We start from the raw sequence: 21,833 nt of genomic DNA on the forward strand, positions 1-21,833 counted from the left end.
TGTATAGCAACATTAGTCCACTGCCTCTCAGAGTTGTGTAATTTATTTTGAAAACAGCAGACCGGATGTTGGCAGCTAATCGACTTCCTGTGGCCGTGTTATCATTTTATCCAGGTAGCTCATTAGCGACTGGATTCTTTGGAACAAAAATCGAAGTTTTGCTGCTAACGTGGGGCCTGGTACGTTTGTCACAAATTAGTGATGTCTTTTGTTGTTGGGCCGTCAGTAGTTTGGACTTGTTTCCTGCGAGTTTCAAGACATCGACGTTAATGTTAGCTAGTCGTGCTAGCTTTCCATACATTTAAGTCCAATATTTCTTTCAGCAGAAAGCTCCATGCCGGACTTGGTGTTTATGCAGGGCTTACGATGTGTGAAGGTGTCGGGTGTGGTGTCTTTTGGTTGTTTAAATGGCATTCTTCTGGAGCAAACGACGGGGAGATTAGCCAGATGAAAAGCTTTAGCTTGCGACTCCTTGTTGCTAGGCAACGGAACTCGCCTGTGGCTGGCTGAGCCAAAGCCTGTAATTACATTAGTGTGGCAAAGTTACTCATCACCTTTTGCTTATTTTTAGGCAACCTTCTCGTCTTGTGTGTGAGATATTTGATTCTCGGTAAATTCTCATCTCTATATTAAGACCAGAGTAAGCATCATGCTGGTCCCCATATTCACTCTGAAGCTGAACCACAAGATTAACCCTCGCATGGTGACTATTGGACAGTTTGATGGGGTTCATCCATGCCTTACTGCCGCCACGCAGGCTGGAAAGGTGAGGGAAATAAATGTTTGCAAAATCCTCACAGTTATGTGATAAATATCATCCATGCTGTAGGAAAATTACTATCATGTTTTTGTGACACGATGAGAGTGAAAACAACCAAGTATTTGCCCTCTTCCTCATTTCTTTTTTGATCATACTTGTCACACTTACATGTTTCACATTAATAGCTAATTTTAATGTTAGACAATTAGAACCTCAGTAAATACAAAATGCAGTTTTCAAATGATGATTTTTTTTACCCAAACTTATCTGGTTCTGTGTGGAAAAGAACTACTGACTCTCTGGAGCATTTGGCAGTTCCCAACTCTCTCGTTGTCTTTCTCATTAAAAGGTTTTCATCCACAACCCCCACACTCGTGGCCAGAGACCTGTGGCCCACCGACTGAGCCAGAGTGCCCAAGACTCTGACATTTCTCTGCTCAACATCAATCAGGCAGTCACCTGTTTGACTGCAGGAAGACTGGGACCAAATACTACCGGGGACACACTGTTGGTGGGATCCCAGACAAACCTGTTGGCTTATGATGTCCATGACAATGCTGACATATTTTACAGAGAGGTGAGTAAAGCCAGGACAAATATTGGAACTGGGTGTTGTGACTTGTGTTATTCCATATTTAAATCAGGATTCAAACAATTCTTAATTAGTTCTGTTGATTTGAGCTTTTTTATATGTAGTTTGATTTAAAAAGTGACAGAATTACTGATTAATCCAGCTGATGTCACAACCTGACTGACTCAGCTAATTATGCAGTTGAGACAAGCAAAAATCTCTGCTTCACAGTTCAAATCACAAAATGAAAAGTGGCTCGATTATAAATCCTTTGCCCAAAACGATGCGAAGCTGGGTTGTATTTAAACGTGTTTCTTCTCTGTGTGCAGGTGACAGATGGAGCTAATGCCATCGTGTTGGGGAAACTTGGGGACATCCCCTCTCCTCTTGCTATCATTGGAGGGAACTGTGCCTTGCAAGGCTTTGACTATGAGGGCAATGACCACTTTTGGACGGTAAGAAAAAAACAAGATTTTTTTCCCCCAGTATCTAGTGTTTTTAGTTTTTATGTGTTAACTAGTAACAGATCTCATCAAACTCATTTTCTTGGTCTAAAAACATGAATGTTTCCATATTTTTCACATATTTATAAAACAGTTGTGCTCCACTTGATCTTAAACTACATTTTCTTAGGTCACTGGAGATAATGTCAGGTCTCTGGTGCTCTGTGACTTCACTGGAGATGGAAAAAACGAGGTAAGTCTTGACTGCCTAGTAGTCGGGGAGCCTTCCACTTATCAGGCTACAATTTCATTAACAGTATTTCTGTAACAGAGCAGCTTACAGTTCTGTTATAAATATAGGTATGAAATTAATTCATACAAATATGACCGGAGGGTCTTTAACTTACAATACAAAGAGCCTTGAGGTGACTGTTGTTGTCATTTGGTGCCATATAAATAAAACTGGCTGTTGTTGCTGTTGTACTCACAGCTCCTGGTGGGGTCTGAGGATTTTGACATCAGAGTGTTCAAAGAGGATGAACTTGTGTCAGAGATGACTGAGAATGAGGTAAAATGAGGGTGAAATATGTAGCTTGTAACTGCTAGCTTGATTATGTTGTGTTACATTTTTTTTAAATGTGCTTTGTGCACAAGAAGCAATAATAAAACACTTTGCACTTGTAGCACTAATGTGTTGTACAGTTTCTTATCTGTGTGTCTTCCTCCAACAGACAGTAACATCTTTGTGCCATATGCACGGCAGCAGGTTTGGTTATGCTCTGGCTAATGGCACTGTCGGTGTGTATGACCGCGCTGCCCGCTACTGGAGAATCAAGGTACTGTAATCCTTCACATGTTCTTCATTTCTTTGGTGTCTCTCCTTCTTTTCACTTTGTTTTTGTACTTTTTATGTTTCCTAAAAGTTCACAACTTTGAGATTTTTCTGCAATAAACATATTTAATTAATCCAAATGTATTTATTTTCAGTTAATTTATAACCAGATAATGTCAAACTGTATCCGTTCTGTGAATGGTTGTGGTTTAGATAAGATAGATCTTTATTGTCACTATTACAAGAACAATGAACGGCAGTTTGGCATCTCTCCATTAGCAGTATGTAGATTTTTTACATTAAAGTTACTTTAGAATAAAAGATACACAGATTATTAAATTCCGGTTCTTTGGATTCTTAGGGCCAAGAAAGACACAGGGCTCAAAGTGGTCTTTTAACTCTAAAAAATGATCTTTATTTTACATATCCGGATATGGAGACCTGAACACACACACAAAACCCCAGGTCTAAAAAACAAACAGGAAGCCTAGTTATATTTATATACTCCATCTTGACGTTACACACGTCACACACAGTTTCATTACAAACAAACTCCTTCTACTCAGTTCCTCTTTTCTGTGTCTGGTTTATTAATATGCCTGTGCACTAAAACTTCCTGTGCAGCTTGCAATACCTTCCCCTTTTTAAGGTCTGTTGCCAGGGCAACCTGTCTGAACTTAGTTTCACTCTGTCTGTTGCCCATACTTCTGCAAAAACTTGCAGTTTCCTGTCAGCCTGTGACCTTGTCTCAAAGCTGGCCTTCTTTTATACCTAAAACAATATAATCAGCAAAATAAACATTTAAGATGATACATTTATTACCTAACAAGATATATACAGTTGTAAGGTGGAATCAGTGGTAGTGCACATTGAGTAAGAGGTAGGAATGTTGGTTGCATGACACTATAATAAATCGGCTTTATAAATACAGGTAGGAATGTTATTTATAACTACAGTGAAAATGTAAATAAATGTTAGCAGCACAGTTAACCTTCAATCGGGGTGGAGGTGGGGCATGTTTGACAGCCTGTGGGTAAAAACCTTTATTGAGTTTGTTTGTCTTTGACCTGACCGACCTGTAGTGTTTACTGGGGGGGGTGTCCAGGGTGCCATGATGATACTGACTCTCCGCTCAAGTCTGCCAGTATAAATGTCTCTGACGGGGATTAGTGTAGTGCCAGTTAGAAACAAATACTACTTGTAACATGACTAATACTCATTTGTAGGACGTTCATGAACGATGGAACCCACACAGTGTTACCTTTCACAGTATGAAGATTTAGGGACAGTAGTGCGTTGCTCACCTGCAGTTTGTGCATTTGAACCTGATGAGTAAACACAGTTTTTCTGTCTCTTCTTCGGCTGGGATTAAATGTAAATAATTCAGTTTTCTACTGTGTAATGTGCCCTTTTCTCCTCACTTAGTCCAAGAATCATGCAATGAGCATCTTTGCATTTGACTTGAATGCCGATGGGGTTGTGGAGCTCATCACTGGTTGGTCCAATGGAAAGGTGAGTACACAACTGTTATCCACAAACTACTTCTTACTGTTTTAACGTGGGATTTTTTCAAATCGATTTTGTGGGACAACAACTGGCAAGGATTTCTGTGTGCTTTTTATGTCAGATTGATGCTCGCAGCGACCGCACCGGTGAGGTCATTTTCAAAGACAACTTCTCTTCTTCTGTGGCTGGAGTAGTGGAGGGAGACTACAGGCTGGATGGACAGAAACAACTTATCTGCACCTCTACAGAAGGAGAAGGTAAGTCTGTGTGTGTGAGAACTGGTTGAAAATGGACATTTGTGCATTTCCTTGTGTTTTTTCTGTTCACGGACAAGCCAGATATAATTTCAAAGACTGGCACTGTGAGCTCATAAGAGGATGTTTCTATATTTGTCAATGTGGTTATAGTTCGTGGTTATCTGCCAGCCAGTAAAGACCTAAAAGGGAATCTCATGGACACGAGTGCCGAGCAGGACCTCGTTCGAGAGCTCAGCCAGCGCAGACAGAATCTGCTGCTTGAGCTACGCAACTACGAGGAGAATGCCAAGGTGATTTATTCGGTCACAATAAACTGACGGGGATTTAAGAGGCAGGCGTCTGGTGATGTTTGTGTGTTCTACATTTCAGCAGGCACACGGTGGCTTTACATTCATGGTACTTTATCCCAATAATTTAAAAAGCTCTTCTTAAACGTTAATGAAAGATCTTTATCAAACCCCTTGAACTCATGCTCAAAGTGTTCACGGCCATCACATGTCCAATGTTTGCTGTCCCAAACAGCATGGAGCACACTGCTTTACAGACAGGCGCCATTACAGTTTAACATGTACCTTTGAGGCAGCTGTTTGTAATTGTGTTAAACAGTTTTTGTTAATGATTTATCCATGTTAATAAAAAATCTGATCTTTGGAAGCAACGTTTCCGATTGAATCACAACTGTGTGTTCATGAAGAATTTCTGGGTGCTGCTCAGCCTGTCCGAGGATTCATAAACTCTGGTCTTATTTCAGGGTGTGTCAGAGACACACAGTGGGATGGGAGTCATACCAGCCAACACTCAGCTCCAGACTGCACTGTCAGTGAAAGCTGCTACAGAGACCCAGAAGGCTCATGTGGAGCTCAGCATTTCAACACCAAATGGTAGAATTGGTTAGCGCGTCTCACCGTTTATTGAGTGTTTGCGTATAAGTCACTAAGTCTCTCCTTGATCTTTTACAGAGACCGTTATCCGTGCAGTGCTCATCTTTGCAGAAGGCATATTTGAGGGTGAGAGTCACGTTGTCCACCCCAGTGCTCAAAACCTGTCTGGTTGTGTCAGAGTCCCCATTGTGCCCCCAAAGGATATACCAGTGGATCTGCACATCAAAGCCTTTGTTGGAGGGAGAACTAGGTAAGATCTACGAGTAACGAGTCTTTTTCTAATGCAGTTAACAACGCCGCTCTCATTCTCAGGTCATCCTCTTCTTTTCATCCTCATTAGCACTCAGTTCCATGTGTTTGAAATCACTCGTCAGCTGCCTCGTTTCTCCATGTACGACCTCGCTGTTGACTCGTCGGCTGCACAGCCCACAGGGAGGGTCGCCTTCAGCGTCAACGACCGACCACAGAGGGTAGGCTGATCATCTGTATTTATAAAATCAAATTCTGCTCCGTATGTTAATACATGTTTAATGTTGCACTTTTTTTATCGTGTTTTGAGCCAGCTGCAGTGAAATGTCATTCCTTGTACACTTGCTGTATATTGAATAGAGCTGGGCGATATAAGATTTTTTCATATCACGATATGTTTTTTCATTTCAGGCGATAACGATATATATCACGATATAAGCCAAATAACTATATTTGTAAGATTTAAATGTGCCGTTGCTCACAAGTAAAATGTGAAATAATCAGCAGCTTGTTTTGATTTAAATATTTATTTCCCATAATAAGTTCAACAGGGCAGATGTACTTAAGGAACATGAGGCTTCAGTTTCAGATAAATAAAGACAAATATTGCAAACTACACAAAAGGCAGCCGCTAAAGCGTTTAAGTTTCAAAATAAAACAAACAAAACAGACTAAATTGTCAATTCCACTTAGAAACAAAATTTTAATTCTAAAAATAAATCTTAGGTCGTTTTACAGAAGAACAGACAAAATTGACTAACTTTTGTCAATATCAAATAAACTGAGAACTAAAAGGAAATTCTCAATCTCTCCTTGTTGTATAGCTTAGCTTTTCAAACAGTTTTAACAGTGACTTTAGTCTGACAAAAGCCGAATGACGAATCAGCGCTTTCAGTCAGAGACTGAGCATGCACCGCTTTATTGTATTTCCAGACTTGCTTTCGGCACAATTTACAGTGCGTGCTACTCTGTTTTTTGTCAGACTTGAAATAGCCGAAATACCTTCACACTCACGGAACTTCTGTGGCCCTTCCGTTCGACAAGCTCTCCGCATTGGAACCATCATCTGTTTTTTCTTCGGTAACCTTCGCCACGCCTCGGTTGATTTTTCTCTAGTCGGCAAACTCCTTTCCTTCATTACCCGGGCTGCACGGCTGCAAAAACAAATACACATGTGCGCCTTGGCGCTTGTGCTGTACGTAACAAGTCACGTGACGTGACGCTGCGGCTGTGATTGGTTCGGCTCTGCGCTACTTAATTTGGCTATTCTTTTTTTTTTTTTTTAAGACGACAAGAGAGATGAGGCCTATCGCAATAGTTTAATTTTTCTATCGAGAAAAAGTTATTTCGCAATACATATCGTTATCGTTCTATCGCCCAGTTCTAATATTGAATGATAATGAAAGTCCATGTGTCTCCTATTTAATCTTATCCTTGGCTCTGTGTCATTGTGTTCTTGTGTAGGTGGTGATGTGGCTGAATCAGAATTTCCTGCTTCCAGAGGGAGTGGAGAGTCCCGATGTTACCTTTAGTTCACTAAGAGGAGGGGGGCTGTTGTCCTTCAGCATGGCCAGCAATGGACAGGTACACATCAACGCTGCTGTGTGAAAAATATACAATACAATAAAATATCCGCAGCACTCATTTGTTTCTTATATGAACTTAGAGACTTGCGCTGTGATTAGTTTATACGTATTTTAAGACTGATAATAATTTGTAATGTGTCCAATCAGATCACCATAAGAACTGACGATATTGACCTAGCAGGAGATCTGATCCAATCATTAGCCTCCTTCTTGGCCATTGAGGACCTGTCAGCAGAAGCGGACTTCCCCACATATTTTGAGGAGCTACGCACTACGCTCACTGAGGTTTGGCTCAGGTTTCATCTGCTCTCAGTGTCAAACGTTCAGGACAGCCTGGGTCAGTAGCAATAAAAGTCCAAATTCCTGAGATTAGAAGGTGTGGACCAAAACTTTAGTCCCTATAGCCTATCTCCTAAACTGGGCAAGTCATATACTACAGGCCAAAAATAGGTCAGCTGAATTTGAGGTGACCCATACGTTTAAATGTGTTTTCTAGGTGGATGAGTTCCATTCTGTCCACCAGAAACTAACTGCAGCTATGGCTGACCACTCCAACTACATTAGAAACATGCTGGTGCAAGCAGAGGACGCGCGCCTAATGGGTGACATGTGAGTTATCGCAGTATTTCACTTCATAATATTTACAGCCATATTGCTACATTATTCTTGAATTATCTGGAATCGTATGTGCAGCAGGCACGGTGGTTAGCACTGTTGCCGCACAGCAGGAAGGTCCTGAGTTCAATTCCACCATCTGTGTGGCATTTGCATGGGTTCTCTCTGGGTACTCCGGCTTCCTCCCACAGTCCAAAGACATGCAGTTAGTGGGTTTAGGTTAATTGATCATTAATTGAATGTGAGTGTGAATGGTTGGATGGATGTGCCCTGAAAGGTGTGTGTTTTATCCACTGCCAGCCATGGTAGAAGTAAAATCCTGGGTTCTCTCTCTTTGTTGTGAACAGTTTGATTTATTTATTCATGTTTTTATTCCCCTACAGGTAAACATATCTAATAGTTTTGTTGATCTAGCTCCAAGAATTTACTAATGATACGAGTCCTTTATTAAGGTGATAGTTATTATTTTCTCACTGATGCGTTTGAAAAGTGCGGCAAACAGAAATCCAGAAATGGATCAGAGGACTGACGGCACTGACCGAGATGATGGCGGTAGTCAAGCGCTGCACTGAGGCAGCGTTACATTTCCAGGGACGTGCATGTCAGATAACAGCATAGGTTATGGCGTAGGGTTGCAGAGTGGTTTGCAGTCTTGACATACCTACAGCATATATTTAACGCAGAAGAATAAATCCTCTGTTAGAATAGAATAGAATAGAATAGAATTCAACTTTATTGTCATTGCACATGCACAGGTACAGGGCAACGAAATGCAGTTTGCATCCATCCAGAAGTGCTTTAGTGATATAGATATATTACAATATATATTAGCAATGATATAGATATTTAAGTATATTACAGAAATGGGTCTATTATGGTATGTTATAATGTACACGGTATGAAGTATGTTGTGAATATTCTATAACTATAGGTATGTACAGGCTGTAGTGAGTACAAGCTATGTACAGGATATGAACAGGATATGATGAAAAAACCGCTAAATAGCAGATTCTGGAGAGACACTGAGCCTCGCGTTGTTCACGCGCCGCCATCTTCTGTCCATGTTACAGTATCATTTCATTCATGTCAGTTCTTTTATCATGAAACTGCAAAAACTGTTGACTTCCTAATTGAGTGTTTTCTTTTCCCCACATCTTTGTTTGTTTCCACCGTAGGACAACTATGAAGAAGCGCTACAGAGAGCTGTATGATCTAAACCGGGATCTAATCAATGAGTACAAGATCCGCTCAAACAACCACAATGCCCTTCTGGCTTGTCTCAAGTCTGTCAACCAAGCCATACAGCGAGCCGGCAGGCTTCGAGGCAAGTCTGACTAGCACTACTTCTTAACATAGCAGCACTGTTTGTTAACTAACTCCAATTGAACCAGGAGAGAAGATGATATATTAAGCTTATCTGCCTGCATGTATGCTTCTCTGCAGTGGGTAAGCCCAAGAACCAAGTGATCTCTGCCTGTCGAGACGCCATCAAAAGCAACAACGTCAACGCACTTTTCAGGATCATGAGGGCTGGCACCGCATCCTTCTGAAAGTGGAAGGATGAGGGACGCGGGAGCGGACTAGAGAAGTTCACAGTCAGCACGTGTAATAACTGTAATGAGACCAGCGAGTACGTTTGGAGCAAGAACAACAGGAGATAGAGTCGGAGACACTGAAGCGGCCTTAACCCACGACCCAGTTTTAAGCAACATTTGGCACCAGCTTCTTGAAATTGGAATTCAGCCAACACAAATATAATGGTGACCTCAGACTTTGTGCAAAATTGTCATCCATGTTAGTCAGGCTGATTGGAAGGGCTTCAGCTAGTGCACTGCAGTTTACCTAAATCATTAACGTGTGTGAGCAACCATTTAGTCACTTTAGTCAGAAGTTAAGACAAACAGGAGGACTCGAGTATGATGCCAATTTCACGCATTTGTGGCGACCTGTCCCAGAAAGTCTGAGAAAACGAGTGTGCAGGATCAGTATCCTGACGGTTTCATTCTGCTGACTGTAAAGTCACCGGTGGCGTGGACGGTCACGCTCGGCCTCTGCTCTCAGCTGCTGCGTGTTCGTGTGGCAATTTGTAGCCAAAGAAAACTGTCTAACTTGTTTACGTTTTGTAGACTGTATTCAGAAAGTGCACATGTAACTTTGTGTTTGTGGAAAAATTGTTATTAAATTACATTTTAAACATTTATAACTTTTGGCTGATTTTTGTCACAGTACCAATAAAGGGAGGGTTTATTTCTAGATGGATTTGAGACGTTTATATCAAATTAAAAAAGAGCAGGTAAACGTCTTAGATACTTGATGTGTTTAGACAAATGGCCCAAGGGAATGGCCTCTTTGAAACTGCAGAGCAGACGTTAAGCTCCAACATTACTTAGTCTGCTTGTTTTATTCATGTTTCCAAAAACATGAATAAAACATAAAGTGATGGGGATCATCAGAGTGAACTTAAATATATGTGCCTTACAGTTTTATGATGCTTCTCCCATACAGACTTTTTGAAGTTTTAAAAGTTTCTCACTTCATCTTCTCTACTGATGGTAGTCTAAGGAGCTCGGAAAGAAAACGTCTGGACTTGTTTAAGTTTCCTTGAAGAAGTTTCATCCGAGAAGCTTCTTTAGTTCTAAGAGACCCTCTTGGTCATGGACCCCTGTTGATCCTCTACCTAATCACATGAGCCAAGGTGTGAAAATGGGTGTGGGTCACAATCAGCTAAGGTTTTGGGTGAGCTCACTGTGAAACCTAGCCCCACCCTATTTCCTGAGGTCAAATGGCCCAGGATGGGAGTGGGCGTTAAGGCGTCTGGAAAGGATCTCAAAACTGGATTATAGATGGCAGACAGTTAGTGTCGTAAGCCCCGCCCTCTGTTCAAAGATGGTCGTTCACAGTTACCCCACTCCCATCCTGGGCCAACAAAGCCAGGGACTGTGTACAGAAAACATCATCACGATTCTTCCACCAGTGGGCCAGTCCCTGGTTTGAATCAGTGACTAACTCCTCCCTACTACCGACCAGAGCCCTACGACACTGCTACTGACCCACACTGTCCTGTAGTATATAGACATTTTTACAGAGTTTATTAGGCAAAAAAACCTTGAATCACCAGCCTGATGTCTGTGTATATGCCCTTTGCTTTTGCCCGGTTTACTGACATATTTAAAGACACATGTCCTCCCAAAGGTTGTTCACGTTGATTGTCTACTTTAACTGTGTTTTAAAGTTATCTGTAGAGTGATACTCTACTTTTGAGCTCGTTCAGCCACGCCCACATCGAGTCAGTAACTATGGGCTCAAATTGTGGTCATAAATATTTTGTACTTGTAAATCAGTTTTGTGCTTGTAAAACAGGATTTATATGTGTAAAAAAGATTTGTGTGTGGACTTAGCCAAAAAATACCTGTGAAACTCTGCACTCAAGTTTCAAGTTACAAGTACGAATTTTGACCCTATTTTTCTTCCTTTCATCTGATTGGCCAATGTCATGTCAATCACAAATTTAACTATCCAATCACAGAATAGATGGGTTTGGCTGTCGGAGGGGCGCTTTATAAGTCCACACAAATATCTTTTTTACACACACACACAAATTCTTTTTACACATACAAATCTTTTTTACAAGTACAAAATATTTATGACCACAATTTGAGCTCATAAGTAACTCACACTTTAACCATTAGCACTCCAAAAGTAAGACAGGCTAGCTTTTGCCACGGTACACAACGAACACTTGTTATTTCCTACAGCACCTCAACGCAGCATGAGAAGAGCCGTCCTACGCCAGGTCAGAGTGAGAAACACCTTCAGAGTTTTCATCTCGTCTTTGAGCGTGTTTCGGACTCATGAAAACAGCACACGGACAGATGTGCGCTATTTTACTTCCCCTCGCGGTTTTCTAGAAACTCTGGAAGTCGGTTTACTTTGTTAGAGCAGAAGGAGCCCACGCTGGAGCCCAGATGCTTTTAGTTTGACCCTCTGTCTGCCTTCTCGGGTAAGTTTGAATGACTTGCTTTAACAAGAAAACACTCGATATATTTAAATATGAAAGAAATAAGCAGGTGCGTGTTTCTATATTTGTAACATAGCTGATAACCTTCTGTGTTCTTGTTCTAATTTATGCCGTTACGTCTGCTTCAGGGACACAGCGTTCTTAGAAAATAGTTCTCGGTACCTTCGTGTTCCCTTACATAAGACCCAGACACTCCCCCTCCTGAACCGAGTGAAGAATTTGGTGTGAGAATGAAGGAAAAACAGTCGCATCAGCTCATAAAAAGCAGGAGTGATATTGTTGCGTGGATGTTTATCGGTGATACAGTAAAAAAGTGGGTGAAAAATGAGACGACTGGCCGTGGCCTCTAGACTGCAGCTTATTTGTTTGCCCCGGGAAATCTGCAGAACTGATTTCTTCCACAGTGGAAGAAGTGATTGCATCAGGCAAGATGACCGCGAGTCAGAGCTGAAATAAATATCTGGGACAGTTTAACCCAACGGAAGAATAATGGGGCGGTCTTTGTTTTTTCTTTGATTGCTGTCTGTTGCTTTTTCTCCAGGATGCTCTCACGTCACAAGTTTTGCAGACTAGTCAGCAAAACCAAATCGAGTGTCTTCCAGCTCCAAGTACCAGTCAGTCTGCCAGGCTGGTGCAGTAACTGACCAATGCATTCCTGCTTAATACTTCACTACAGTCAGCGTCTTCAAACGATGCTGAGAAGGATGTTGATGACGAGGAGGCTCCTCCATGTGAAAGGAGACGTGATGTGCACAGTTCTGCTGCTGGTGCTGTTCTGTTTCCTGCTGTATGTCCGACACGTAAGGATGGAAGTTGCTCTTTTTGCTGTTCACGTTGTTTCACTGTTGCTTTTTGGATTAAAAGAAAAATCCAACTCAGTTTTCAATCAACCAACACTCGTGTTTCCAGGTTGTGCTCTCCTCTGGATGGGATAGACCTCTGTGGAAACTGCACATCCACGGCTCCACCAGCCCCAGTCGGACCCTCCTGGGAGCCACTGGTACTAAAGTGGGCCAGGACTTTCAAGGGGTATGACCCGATATAGGTTACACGTGCTGATATGAAGGTGTTGGTATTATAGCAGCGAGCCTAATGGCTTCATTAAAACAGATATTGTTTAAAGGGCTGATATTGCCAGTGATATATAAAAAAAATCTCAGTTTTTGAGATATTCAGTAGAAACTGAGATTTATATAAAAGTGGAGGAGTGGATCAGATTGCGACACAAAGTCCTGAAGTTGTTGCACCATGATATTCATTTCTTAGCTCGGTCCTCATTTACACGATTAGTATGAAAAACTCTGGATTACGTAATAATTAGGAATTTTGTCTAAGACAAATTCATGATTGAATTGAGCAAAAAAACAAACAAAACAAAATTGCAATCTGAGTCATAAACAAACATTATGCAGGACACTGTAAGTATTACATGGCTGTTAAGATTACGTGCCTCTAATGAATGATGTTGTCTTCTTTACACATTTTCCGCTAATTAGGCATTCCTGTCCAGGGCTTCAGGGGTCCAGCCACCTCCATGTAAACCCCAGTCCAGGTCGAAACCTCCCCAACCCAAATCCAAGTCTAAGGGCAAATCCAAGTCACGAAGGAGGAACGCTGTGCCGACCAAGACTGTGGCCAATCCCCTACCCACGATACCACCGTTTGACTTTGAGGCTTATCTGAGAGAAAAGGACAACAGAAATTTCAAGCTGCTCATAGACCAGCCAGAAAAGTGTCACATCAGAGGAGCAGAGGAACAAGGAAGAGGGTCTAACAGTGCCCCTTATATGCTCATTGCAGTGAAATCCATAGCAGCAGATTTTGATAAACGTCAGGTAAAATATGCTGCAAGAAGATATGTCTCAGTATTTTCTGCGTCTTACTAAACTTGAGGCTGTAATAACCAATTTAGTTCCTTTTCCACTCCACGGCATCACTACTTACCTAATCTGGTTTTCCAGCACCAGTCGATACGGTTCAAGGACATCTTTAAGCCAGGAGTGGATTAGGGAACAAAACCGAGCAAACAAAGTGACTGAATATGGGACGTAAATCAATATATCGACATAAACATGATTCCTAATGGAGAGTATTACCGCTCCTTGTCTCTAAAGTGTCTGGGCAGCGTGTTAGGAAAACCTTTACTCTCTTAGTCGAGTTAAACAACCTTTGTGCTTCATTTTTTCTTAGGTAGTACGCCGGACGTGGGGCAAGGAGGGACATTTTGAAAATGGCGTGTCCATCCGCACAGTTTTCCTCTTGGGTGTTCCTAAGAATCGAACCGCTCTGCCTCTGTGGGATCGGCTCCTGTCTTACGAGAGTCAAACCTATAAGGACGTCCTGCTGTGGGATTTCGAAGACACCTTTTTCAACCTGACGCTAAAAGAAACGCACTTTCTGAACTGGATCAACAGCAGCTGTCCTCGTGTCAAGTCAGTGTTGATTAATCGAGAGCCGACTTAAGTTTTGTTCGGTGCTCGGCTTACGTTTATCTCGTCTTATCCAGGTTCATCTTCAAAGGTGATGCCGATGTGTATGTTAATGTGGAAAACATACTGGAAATGCTACGAGGTCAACAGCCAGACGAGGATCTGTTTATCGGTGATATTATTATCCGTGCTAAACCCATTCGCCGGCGCACTTCCAAGTACTATGTGCCAGAGTTTTTGTACGGAGGGGGTCTGTACCCCGATTATGCTGGCGGAGGAGGGTTCGTTATGTCGGGACACACAGCTCGGAGACTGAGCTCTGCCTGTCGACAGGTACTTCAAATTAGAAAATGAGCATTTTCACACATCTATCAAAAATGCTATGATTTCGAATGAGCTTTTTTTTTCCCAGGTGGAATTGTTCCCCATCGATGATGTCTTTCTGGGAATGTGCCTCCAGCTGATCGGCATCAAACCATCGCGACATCAGGGCTTTCGGACCTTTGGAATTCCCCGACCGTCAGCAGCTCCTCACCTTCAGACGTTTGACCCTTGTTTTTACAGAGAACTCATGGTTGTTCACAGCCTCAGCGTCCCCCAAATCTGGCTCATGTGGAATCTCCTGCACGACCCCAAACTGAGCTGCCACAACAGGACCGGCCGGACGCCCCGGCCTTTTAAATGGAGGGGGGGGCTGGGATCGATGATGGGGGAGGAGACGGACTACGATGAGAAACGGGTGTTTGTCTCACATTAGTGACCTTACAAAATGGTCATAGCGCGAGACTGGAAAGGCTCGTGAGGCGTTCAAAAGCACAGCTGAGTCATATGAGACTTTATACAAGCTGGCAGGCAGTCGTGGGGGAAATGAAGTGACGAAGGTCAAATGTGTTCCAGATTATTGAGAAAGAAAGCCCAGAGGGGATTTTAGTTTTGACATCAGAGCCCCATCTGTCTTTTCACACTGTGGCTGTGAACAGTTGGGACTTTTAAACCTTAACAGTGTTTTGTTTACAGTGTTTATGTCCATATAGTTCCACGAGAACAACCAAAGACAGTGCGGTTAGCTGGTTTAACCCCATTTGCTTGAAGTCGTCACGTTGTTAACATTCAGACTGGACAAGACTGGAAATGACTTTGTGTAGTGAGAAGGCAGCAGGGATTTTTAGAGATGCTCCTCTCTTCTTTGTAACGCTGCCCAGAGGCGCCAATGGACGGTCGCATTATCTGTTCCCCAGAGGAGCAGCAAATCAAGTCTAAATAGAAACCATGTGCATGATGCAAACCAAATGGGACCAAGGCTCACTGAAACATGCACGCTAACTAAACCTCTGCTGAAGTTTGGGCGTATCCTGTTTCCTGAATCTCTTTACAACAAGAGGACAACTCTGAGTAATCTGCCAAAGTTCACACATGTATGCAGATTACATTTATGTCCGTTAAAACAAAATAAACAATCTTGTGTTCTCTGGATTTTAGTAGAATTTGCCTGTTTTTGCCATGCTGTGCAAGATTAGTCTAGAGTATTATGGCTAATATGGTCCTCATAAAGACAGATGAATGATTGCACAGCAAACATGGACGGGACAGCACTGAGGTTCAGCATTTAGTGTGGCAGACTTCAGCAAAGTGGGTTTTGTTTTCGGGCCATATTGTAACCCTGTCATTACTCATTTGACATTTCAATGGGGTGAGATAAGACAAACCAAACGTTCAACCAGCTTCATCAGATACTTGCAGCGATCGATAAACACACAACACAGATAATTACAGAACAATCTGTAAATATAACATCAGCTGATCTCTCTCTGATAGGTGAACCTGAATGCATGGATAGTTAGACAGTTCACCTGAAAGAGGTTTGCAGGGGAGATCTGACACAGGGGGAAAATGCATGAATACAGGCTGAGTTCAAGTTCCAAACCTAGTGTGCGAATCATCGTGCTTTATTTCAATTATCAGCAGCATTTCATAATGTCACACTATTAAACATTAGTCTGATGTTAGCGAGTGCTTAATGCATCATCTCATTACTTCTCCGTAGTGTCTTTTATAAACACATATTTATTCATCTGTTCCAGCATGTACAGCTATCACTGCTGTAACTATGTACAGTAACAATCAAACATAGTTATAAAAATATCTGTATTTATAAATGGCATACCGAGGATGAGTGATGAATTTAGCATTCGGTAATATCTCTATTCATCTATACAGACGGATAAAAGAAGACAGGAATTTAAATTAGGACTTCCACTGGCCAACTGGTTTTCTGTGGGACACAAAAACTTTTGAATGATGTGTCATGTGCAATGAAGAGGATAAAATTCTTATTTATAATGCATCTTTGAGTTTAAACGTGGGGAGAAAAAAGTAGAAAACCTCTCGCTATTTTCGACATCCATATTTTTTATTATTCTTTTCATATCCTGGTTGCACAAACAGAAAATGAACTGTGATGTCAATCAGCAGTGAGCATTCACTTTCATTCAAGTCCAAATGGTGCGTTGGAGTCTTAGGAGACGGCACATATCATCATCGCGAAACAGCATCAAAGTGCCAGAGCGAAGCTTTCAGTCCTTCTCGGTAACTCGCTACGTTATTGCCTTTTTCCTGTGGACATGCTTTGTTAATCTGTTTCTTCATACACAAAGTTATAGTATTCAAAATATAAAATGCCACATTGCCATGAATTTTACAAGTTTAATTAAGTATACCTGCTCCATTTCCAGAAATGGGCCTAAAATGTACACACACACACACACACACACACACACACACACCTCACAGAGTCCACCAAAAATATTCTGCAGGGAGTAAGAGGGGGTGGGGGGGGGTGGACAACAGAACAAATGATACCAAGGACAGACGATACAAAGCATTAATATGAGATTGTCATTACACTGAAGATGACAATTATAAATGACAACAATCTCAGTTTGATAATCACACATCTGCCCATTCAGTAAAAGAAAAAGTTTTAAAAAGCAAGAAAAAAAAGGTGTAAATTAAAAGCCACACAGATCAAAGTTTCTCTTGTTTTTCTTCCCTAAAAACTTCAGAAAAACAAGGATGTGATATGTCCACCTGAGTTAGGGTGAGATCACCTACCCAGCACCCTACAGGTCCCCCCGCCATCTCTGAGTAAAAATGCTTCATCACAGCAATGACCGCGCACGACACTGGGCTGGGTTTACCAAAACTGGGGCGACAGGCCAATTCCCCCTTTTCTGTCAGAATCTACACCAACGGGCCACAACGTTAAAAGCACTGATAGATCAAAGCGATTAACAATCATCCTGCATCCCATTGGCAGAACCCACAAGACTCAAATCTGCCGCCAGTCACAACGCGACACCGTCAGAGGTGCTTCCATGCCGTGAGGGGGCACACTGGGCTCAACGACACCAACCTCAACAAAATTAGGCAGCTGTTTCAATGCTGTGGCTGACTGATGTAATGCGGGTCTCGGATTCTCAAATTACTGTGTTTAAAACAAGAAAAAAAGGCTTAAGACAAACAGTTACAGCAGAGGGTGGAGGGAGGTGAAGTTTTGCTTCAGATGTTGATTTGCACCTGAAATCTACAGGTTTTTTTGGTTTCTGTCACTCTCGTGGATAACTAAGGCCTGATTTTGTAGACCTGCATTTGCTACACTCGTGTATTCCACACCATGTTAACACTGAGCTGGGTGTTTATGAACACACACGAGACCCCACCCTCCACACCCCCAACAGAAATGGAAGACAGTACAAGAAACTCAAACGAAAATAACTAACTAGTTCAGAACTAACAACACATTACTCATTTTGGGAAACCCAACCCAACCTGCCAAACTGTGCAGCTAAATGTTGTAAATGTTACCTTGTTGCTGGAGCTCCGTGACACACATACATACTGTACAACGCTGCAGCTCAAATGCATTCGATTTTATATACAAGGAGATTCCTTTTTACAGGGTCGATAGAGAAAGAAGTCAAAGACAGGCTTGGTGGGAGATGAGGCACAATATTCAACAGTTTTGTATCATCTTTTTTACATTTATATTTGCTTACACAAAAGCAAGTGGTAGTAAATGTTATATAGCATTCACTAGTTACACCTTTCCCCTATTTGACTGAAGCTGTGGACAAATAGGAACAAAGTAGGGAACAGTCCTTCCAATTTCATCAGAGACAAAGCGGACAGCCATCGCTCTTAAACATCTGAAACCTGGGAGTCCAATAAGAAAATAGGTGGTTTTTTGGCGGGGGGTGGGGGCTGTAAATCTTAAAATATTACCATAGCTTGTGGTGTCCCAGTTTTGGAAACCAAGTAATGGAACGCCATGCTAGTCTGGCTACAGGAAAGCTTGAAAAACGGATATTTTTCTTTGTAAACAAGTAGATGTAGATGCTTCTGTAACCATCTCACAATGCTGTGATTGCAGCCAGTCCCCAACTCTCTGTGAATGGTACTCATGACCATTGATCAGTGATCAATGGTCATGACAGTTTGCATATTAATGATCATAAACTGACCCCCCAGCCCATTGTTCATTCAGTGGTGCTAGTTTCAGTCATTGTGCAATTGTTTATAAGGTTGGAAACCTGCAGTCAGCTGAGACTGAAGAAGTCACCTGATGATGATGAAACGTTTCTCTCACTGAAAACATCCAGATGAACAGAATCAGCCTTTTGGGATACTGATGTTAAATCTCGCAGCACACCAAAGCCAGACTAAAAATCCGTTTTTGTCCACTGGATTAAAGAGAGAGCTCTCTTCCAGGCCAACTGTGAATAAGCAGTTTAAGCAGGGCTTTACTAACTGCCGACATGTCAGCATACTTGCAGTGTTAGCATTGCACATGCAAAAATATGAATACTGAGTGGTCTAGAATAAAAACAATAATGAGCTGTGAGCAGATGACTCCACCTGAGCTTAAATCTAATAAAAATCAATGCAGAAATGTTGAGGTGCCAAGCCACTAACACTGTAAATAAGAGGACACCAGAATAAGAGCACACATTTATATACAGCATTCATACAACAACATTAAGCATAAAGGCCTGAATGCATTAAAATAGCAAATGCTTAGGAATTATAAGGAATCAGGAACATAGACAAGTAAAATTAATTAGTTTCCTTCTAATGAAAACATTTCAGTATTGGTCTTTTTGTTTTTTGCTTATTAAAGTAGCGTTAGCACAGGTTTGTACTCGTTGGATAATGCTGGTCACAGGCTAACAGACGAGGATGCTAACCAATTGAGTCACCGATCACAAACTCAGCAACAGAGAGAAAATTAAAGGAATTGTTTTTTTACTGAAGAACAATAGAAGAAAATATGTGTATTAAAATTTATACACAGTTTATTAATCTGCCTGGAATTAAAAATGATGTAAATTTATAAAATGGGAGTTTGATGCAAAACTACACGTCACACGATGGAGGAATGACTGGTTTTCTTTCCCCGTTTCCAAAAGGGGTTCAAATGAACTAAACCCAGAGAAATGATGGCGGTTCTTTGAATGACAGCTCAGTGACAACAGTAACCACTCTGACACTTCACAGCATACACACACTACTGTAAATCTGTGTATCCGAATCCAGACGACAGATGGACTGAGCGCTTTCAGAGTCAGCTCTTCGTGTCGTATAATTACTGTCAGACGTCACAGAAACCAGGAGCTGAGGTTTTCCTTCAGCAGCGACCAACATGTGCAAGTCAGAAACAAAAAGATCCAAAAGAGCAGAGACGGCCAACGCCCGACTCTCTGTATGAAATGTTCAGACAGTAATACAGTGATAATGTCAGCAGATCAAATAACAACATCCTGAAACCTCTTTGGCTATCGCAGTTTGGCAATTCAACATGGAAACAAATGGAGACTGTGTCACGTGTCAGTGACGTGAAGAAGGAGCAGAAGATGGAGCGACAAAGAGGACGGAACTGCGAACACTGAGCACCACGTAAGGGCCTCTTCTTTCTTTCCATATGTATACAGGACACACACACACCCTCTCATCCAATGTACGAAAAAAAATATATCCATATCTGAAGATCAATCAAACAGTCAAGTAAAAAGGTGAGTATTAGTGCAAATGTACGAACGGATTTAAAAAACAAAAACAGTACACGATGAAAATGGTCTCGAGGCGAACGAGTGAAAAGGGCGGCCGCGGTAAAATGGAGAAACTCTGTGGCGACTCTACACCCCTCACAACATGCAAGAAGACATAAGCAATCAAAGAAAACGGGCTGTCAGTTTGTGCTTGTAGTAAGTCCAGCAAAGATTCTCGTGTCATTCCTGCATGTCAGTCTCTTTCACGCTTAAACGGCTAAAATCAGCTTTCATGTATCAGGAATACATGAGTTTAGTAATGAAAGGATGCTGTGTGTGTTTGTGCAAGCTTAAATTAACACATGTTGAAATGTCATTTTTAAAAATTAGCCTCACACCACATGCAGATGCTCATTTCTGTCACCGTGTCCATGCAGGGAGACGTAACAGCAGCCGTACTGTTGAGTGTGCTTTGTTTGCCTGTGTGTGTGTTTCTGTGTGCGTGTGTGTCTGTGTGTGTGTCTGATGTGTGCGTGTGTGTGTGTTGGCGGGCGCCGCTGAGCAAAGTTGAAGGAAGAATAAGAAGACGACAGGGAGGGATTTCTTTCTGTTCACATCTGGTTCAACTGGGCGGGACATCAAGCGGGTTTTGTTCAGGAGGACGTCTCCGTCCGAACCCTGAGAGCGAGCGGTTCTTGTCTTGTGTGACAAATTGGGATTCTCGTGTTTTTGGTTAAAATCATCTGCAGCTTTCACTGCATTTTGGCTCTGATGGCTCTTGGTTGGACTGAACTGGTTTGGTTTTTTTGTAGTTTGGATGCGGCTCTGAAGGTGAGGCAGGAAGACTGGCGGTACTGGTTTGCTGGCAGTGTGGTTGTTTGACTTGATACACTTTGTTTCCAGACTCTGGCCACAGCAGCTTCCGGCTGCGATATTATTACGCTGATGTTAAACAACTTGAGATTTGCAGCAGATGAATTCAAACGCCAACTGTCCCACCACCACAACGGTACGGAGGCTGCTGATAAACAAACTGGTGCCAGCTTAAAGTCTGGACAAGCTTTTTTCCTCCCCCCCATGGTCCAGGGTGAAAGCATTTTAAGGACGGAAAGGAAACAGTCGAGCTCTACCACAACGCAGCACCACTGGGACCGTTGGACTAACCAAGATAAAACGCTCCATGCTCCAGCACAGAGACTGTGTGACTGGATCTCGGATGTCCCGGGATAGACCGAGTTGGTTTAGCTGTGCTAGATGGGTGTGCCGGATTGGAAGAATGAGCCTTAGTATCCAACAGGAAGAGTTGGTAAATGCCGTGTCTGATTTTAGCTGTTTCTCTGTTAGCATCTGTGCCGGGTAAGAGTAACTTTGTTCGGTTAGGTCTGCTTGGTTAAGAATCTGGCTCTGGATTAGAAAGTCAGTCAGTAGAAGTACTGGATTCACGACAGGCCAAAACGGGATGTGGTTGCGGTTACTTGTTTAGTGGGAACTACTGCTGGACTCGGGTCGGGCGTGATTGGTCGTGCGTGGAGCACCGTAGAGGGTTACCGATGCTATGTGGTTATTCTGCATCACCTGGGGAGGAGGAACACAAGACAGTAAGGACTACTGAAACACACGGGCTCAAAACTACAACACATAT

General features: G+C 42.2%; 3 protein-coding genes across 8 annotated transcripts in view; 2 read left to right on the top strand and 1 right to left on the bottom strand.

The window, feature by feature from the left end:
* Positions 1-9,900, top strand: bbs2 (Bardet-Biedl syndrome 2). Of its 2 annotated transcripts, none has more exons than XM_031738932.2 (18): positions 1-179; positions 635-766; positions 1,110-1,337; positions 1,661-1,786; positions 1,965-2,027; positions 2,265-2,342; positions 2,506-2,610; positions 4,032-4,118; positions 4,234-4,369; positions 4,520-4,659; positions 5,121-5,250; positions 5,329-5,500; positions 5,591-5,720; positions 6,964-7,083; positions 7,233-7,370; positions 7,582-7,694; positions 8,876-9,024; positions 9,144-9,900. In XM_031738932.2, the coding sequence occupies exons 1-18, from the start codon at positions 66-68 to the stop codon at positions 9,248-9,250; spliced, it is 2,268 nt and encodes a 755-aa protein (XP_031594792.2). In that variant the 5' UTR covers positions 1-65; the 3' UTR covers positions 9,251-9,900. The 2 variants fall into 2 exon arrangements, with proteins under 2 accessions (XP_031594792.2, XP_039470490.1); XM_039614556.1 differs by having other exon boundaries at positions 101-179; positions 572-766.
* phaf1 (phagosome assembly factor 1) overlaps positions 6,981-21,833 on the bottom strand; it is a 23,773-nt gene continuing 8,920 nt past the window's right edge. For 2 of the 4 annotated variants that reach the window (XM_031738925.2, XM_031738926.2), the window contains exon 16: positions 19,143-21,766. In XM_031738925.2, the coding sequence (XP_031594785.2) occupies positions 21,671-21,766 (96 nt within the window). In that variant the 3' untranslated portion in view covers positions 19,143-21,670. Of the gene's footprint in view, positions 7,100-16,909; positions 16,931-19,142; positions 21,767-21,833 lie in introns of those variants that run through there. The other 2 variants (XM_039614568.1, XR_005613693.1) reach the window with 2 other exon arrangements.
* On the top strand, positions 11,269-15,620 carry b3gnt9 (UDP-GlcNAc:betaGal beta-1,3-N-acetylglucosaminyltransferase 9). 2 transcript variants are annotated; one of them, XM_031738937.2, is made up of 7 exons: positions 11,269-11,700; positions 12,395-12,518; positions 12,628-12,747; positions 13,215-13,553; positions 13,909-14,150; positions 14,225-14,480; positions 14,560-15,620. In XM_031738937.2, exons 2-7 carry the CDS (start codon positions 12,411-12,413, stop codon positions 14,902-14,904), a joined length of 1,410 nt encoding a protein of 469 aa, XP_031594797.2. In that variant the 5' UTR covers positions 11,269-11,700; positions 12,395-12,410; the 3' UTR covers positions 14,905-15,620. The 2 variants fall into 2 exon arrangements, with proteins under 2 accessions (XP_031594797.2, XP_031594794.2); XM_031738934.2 differs by having other exon boundaries at positions 11,270-11,700; positions 12,260-12,518.

Source organism: Oreochromis aureus, linkage group 7 (genome assembly GCF_013358895.1).
Source record: "Oreochromis aureus strain Israel breed Guangdong linkage group 7, ZZ_aureus, whole genome shotgun sequence".
NCBI lineage: Eukaryota > Metazoa > Chordata > Actinopteri > Cichliformes > Cichlidae > Oreochromis > Oreochromis aureus.